The sequence below is a fragment of the Poecilia reticulata genome, unplaced genomic scaffold (genome assembly GCF_000633615.1).
Source record: "Poecilia reticulata strain Guanapo unplaced genomic scaffold, Guppy_female_1.0+MT scaffold_232, whole genome shotgun sequence".
NCBI lineage: Eukaryota > Metazoa > Chordata > Actinopteri > Cyprinodontiformes > Poeciliidae > Poecilia > Poecilia reticulata.
In genome coordinates, this window is record NW_007615026.1 from 329,303 (window position 1) to 333,865 (window position 4,563).

Below are 4,563 nucleotides of genomic sequence, written 5' to 3' on the forward strand. Positions count from 1 at the left end.
AGAGTGAACCATTAGCATGGTGCTAACCCAGACTGGGAGCAGCAGAATGAACCGTTAGCATGGTGCTAACCCAGACTGGGAGCAGCAGAGTGAACTGTTAGCATGGTGCTAAGCCTGACTGGCTGCTACAGGTGGGTCCATGGATCAGCTCACCTTTTGCAGAGGACCTCCCAGCCTCCCAGCAGGAACCAGCCCAGGCGCCGCTGGCCCCGCCTGGCGCGCGGCAGCGTCTGGTAGTCGCTCTCGTCGTTCTCGAAGCCTTCCTCAGACATCATCAGGGGCATCTCGTCCAGGTTGGACGGCTCATCTTCTAGAGAAAATCTGAAAGGACAGGAGGTGAGGAAGACATTTATCTGGATGGCTGAGCTCATGGTGAGCAGGATCGACCTTTGACCCCACAGGACACTTCCTGTAGTCCCAGATATCAACATCAGCTGACAAAAACAATGACAACCTCCCCACCACCACAGACATCTACACCTCCAGATGCAGGAAAATGGCCTCCTGCATCATGAAGGACCCGCTGCCCTCAGGCTGGAGGCTGCAGAGCATCAAATGCAGGACAACCAGCCTGAGAAACAGCTTCAGACCTGAAGCTGTGAGACCCTCAAACTCCTCTCAGTCTCTCTCTGCACTGTCCCTAACAATAACTTGGTCACTTCAACCCCTGACCCCCCCAACGACACTGTATTTGCACTTTACACTTTAAAATGTTGCACTGCTAAATTTATCTTCCCATGCTGCTGCATTATTCATACTTCATCCATTTTGAACATTCCTATTAATATACATTTCATTTTTCTACTTCTTGTTTTTATACATTTGTAAATATTTTTCCTATTTTTAACAATTTGATCTTGTAGCTAGTTTTTATACTGTATATTTGGATGTAACTGGGACCTCATGCAACACGTGATGTGAATGACAATAAAGTCTCTTGAATCTTGAAATTGAAAGCTACAGTGAAAAGGTCTGCTTGACATTTAGCCACCATCTTTAAACATGCCTGATATTACAGTGGAGAACGGGCTCCTCCCACCAACCAGAACCAGAACCAGAACCCAGTTTACCGAGGCAGAGGCCCAGAATACTTTCTGACGATTAAAACGCCCCTTTTTGATAAAGCTGACGGCTGGACTGGGGTCATCCTAAGCCGTCTCTGTAGTCATGATGCTCCTGGCTGCTGCAGGACAAACTGACCACTGCTGTGCTAGAACAACAAATGGGTCCGACAAAACCAGAACCATGAGGAGGTCAACCTGGAGCCCCGCCCCTTTTACTCTTCATCACTATTCAAATTAAAAATAGTTTATTACATTATAATTAATTCATGATCACATTGTCCCAGCAGTCTTGTCCCTAACCAGGTCCAGCTCTGCAAAGCCCCACTTAGGCGGCCATCTTGTTTCTAAAGATGGAACTCACAGGCCCGGTCCAGCCCCCCCATGAAGCGTGGGCTCAGTCAAAGTCCCATCAGGGTTCAGGGACAGAACGGGTCGTAACGTCACATCCAGAATGGCGGACTGATCACTGTTTAGGCATTCTGCTGCTAAAGCAGATTATTTTAAATGTTCAGTAAAGGTATTTCTGTTGGAGATATTTGTTCAGTTAAACCACAATTATTTAAAAATTGATTTTATTCTATTTATTTTTGTACAGACAGCTCACTCTGTGAACTTATTTCATATTTCCAAGATGGCAAAACATACACATTAAAATATTCAGAGACTATTTACTAACAGAGACATGATTTTACTCACTAAACCATCTGTTTATGCAGCTGAAGTTAGTTTGGTGTAATGTGGAGCTAATAGAGATCAAGTTCAGGACAAACATACGAAAAATAAAACAAATAAAAAGACTAATGGAACTAAAATGTCCTTTTTAATAGAAACTATGAATGTTGTGACTTTATGAACCAAAAATGCTGCAATAATCCATCATCAGTTTATCATCGTCTAGACTGAGAAGAAAACATTCGTTTAAAAATCATGATAAGAACCAAGCAGCTTTTTATTCCACTAAAACTCCAGTTATTCATTTCATAATAATCTGTCAAGTTTTTCTGCTAAAGAAATTCTAAATAAATTCCAATTCCTGCATTTTATGACAGATTTTGAGACTATAAACAGTTTTCAGTTCTAATTTCATGAATGTTTTTAGAAAGATTTTCAGTGGATATTTTACAAGAAATCTATCGCATCTCTAGTTTTAATATAATAAAATTTGGTCTTTTAGAGTTAAATTATGAAACATTTAATCCTCTGGCTAAGCTAAAGATCCCTGTCTAAATTAGAGAGAAATAAAATAAAATCACAAAAGCCCAAACTTTATCCCAACATGTTAATGTCTTGATTTAAGATCTGAAATTTGTTTTGCATTTGTGACGTTTTGTTTTACGTTCCTCAGTTTGTCATTTTTTTTTCTGCTCGTTTTATCATATCAAACTTTGTTGCTCATGTCTTGTCATATTTTCTTTTAATTTTCTATAAAGATGGAAAAAACAAAACATTGCCATAAATCCGCCTTTTCACTCAAAGCGTTACATGCAGCAATGAATTGTGGGTAATACACTTTGCCAAAGACCGTAAAAATGTCCCAAAATGGGCGAAGAGGATGAGGAGAATGAGGGAGACGCTGCGACCTTTGACCTCCAACATGAAGGAGCATCTGAAGGAGGAACGAGGGAGGGACAGGACCAGCAGCCATACTGGCTCAGTGACCTTTGACCTGCTAACTGAGGCAAAGGTGGAAGTCTGGGTTTCTAGTAATTTCTCTGAGCTTCACGCTTTGACCTCTGACCTCTGACTTTGGGCTAAACTCAGTGTGAAGGTTGGTAGCTGATATGTTTTCCTCTGGAGAATGGTGGACCTGAAATGACCTTTGACCTCTCCCAGGTTAATGGACAGCAACAGCTGCCATGCTGAGGTCATTGCTGGTTCCGCTCCACCCTGGCGTTGGGCTGAAAAGGTGAACTGATGTTTTCATGTTTGGTTTCTCTCTACGTTTAAACAGAAAATTAAATCCATTTAAAGACCTCTCTACACGACGTGACCGACATGACGTCATACCAGAACCGATCATGTGACCTGATATGGAAAAGCTGAGACGAACCTCTCGTGAGCAAAGTTCCGTCCAGTTCATGATTCTGCTGCCTTGCAACAACAAATTCAGAATAAATAATAATAATAAACATCGATTTCGGTGGTTCTGGTGCTGTACAGTCAGAACCCATGTCCGGTTCCGGGTGCTTTAATGAAGCCACCACAGCTGCAGAAACAGAACCGAGGTTCTGGACCCGACCCGGAGACCCGGAGACCCGGAGCCCGTCCCCGCTACGCACCTGGAAAGCCTCGCTGAACTGTAGTTCGCGGTTCTCCGGGAGTTTTTCCGAACCGGATTTAACAGGATGCTGTCAGCCATGTTGGCTGGGTTGGAGCGTCATGACGTCACCTAAAAGCGTTCTACCAGCGACGCCTTCACGATGACTCGGAAATATCAGGAAGGACCAAAAGCGAAACTTTCTCTCAACATGAAACACAGTCAGTGGCGAGAAAACGAGACTTTGAAATAAACTTTAGATTACAAATAAAACGCGATTCAGGTAATTTACACATTATTTCTCCAGGACTTACTGTCGAAGTCCATCTCCTTCACGACAAGGCAACTTTATTTATATAGCACATTTCAGCCACATTCAAAGAGCTCGGACAAAAAAGTTAAAACAACATAATATAACAAGAATGAGGACAAAAATCAAACTGATTAAAAATAAAAAGTTGTAAATATAATGTTAAGTGAAGAAATGAATATATTTTGAAATTTTAAGAATAAGCAACTGCAAATAAAAAGGTTTTTAACCTTGTTTTAAATAAACTCACAGGGGGAGCAGGAAGTTTATTCCAGAGTGTTGGAGCATAAAACCTGAAAGCTGCTTCAGCATGTTTGCTTCTGACTGAATAATTAATAGGTTTGATTCTGATGATCTTAAAGGTCTGAGTGGTATAAAAGGTTGAAGAAGATCAGAAATATATTCTGGGCTTTTATTGTGTAGAGCTTTGTAAACCATTAATGAGATTTTAAATTCTCTTCTTTGAGTAACAGGATCTCAGAACTGGACTATGCTGGTCTCTGTTTTAGTCAGGCTTCTGGCAGCAGCATTCTGGACAAGCTGGAGCTGTTTGTCTTATTGATGTTTTTGATAATCCAGTAAAAATGGCGCTGCAATAATCAGGTCTAATCCTTCCTCCCCTCCTGGATGTCGGCATGACCTGAACCCGCCGGGCGCACCGTGGGATGAGGGGATCCTCAGGAAGTGGTGCCAGAAAAGTCTTCGGGATATTACGAACAAAACTGTCATTACAGCTGATCCACACGGACGCAGCCGAATCCCCAACACGCAGAACCCGCACAATATTATACAGGGATCTGATCCACACGCACATTATGCCTGCAGAGCCTGATTTTTATATTTTGGAGACAAATTACAGTAAACAATTATTTACTGTAATGTGCACACACACACACACACACACACACACACACACACACACACACACACAC

General features: G+C 42.1%; 1 protein-coding gene across 2 annotated transcripts in view; it reads right to left on the reverse strand.

Moving 5' to 3' along the window:
• Positions 1-3,456, reverse strand: part of atp9b (ATPase phospholipid transporting 9B) — a 19,805-nt gene extending 16,349 nt beyond the window's left edge. For both annotated transcript variants that reach the window (XM_008402441.2, XM_008402440.2), the window contains exons 1-2: positions 3,344-3,456; positions 154-321 (exon numbers count right to left, since the gene is read on the reverse strand). In XM_008402441.2, the coding sequence (XP_008400663.1) occupies positions 154-321; positions 3,344-3,423 (248 nt within the window). In that variant the 5' untranslated portion in view covers positions 3,424-3,456. The remainder of the gene's footprint in view (positions 1-153; positions 322-3,343) is intronic.
• Positions 3,457-4,563: the final 1,107 nt, after the last annotated feature.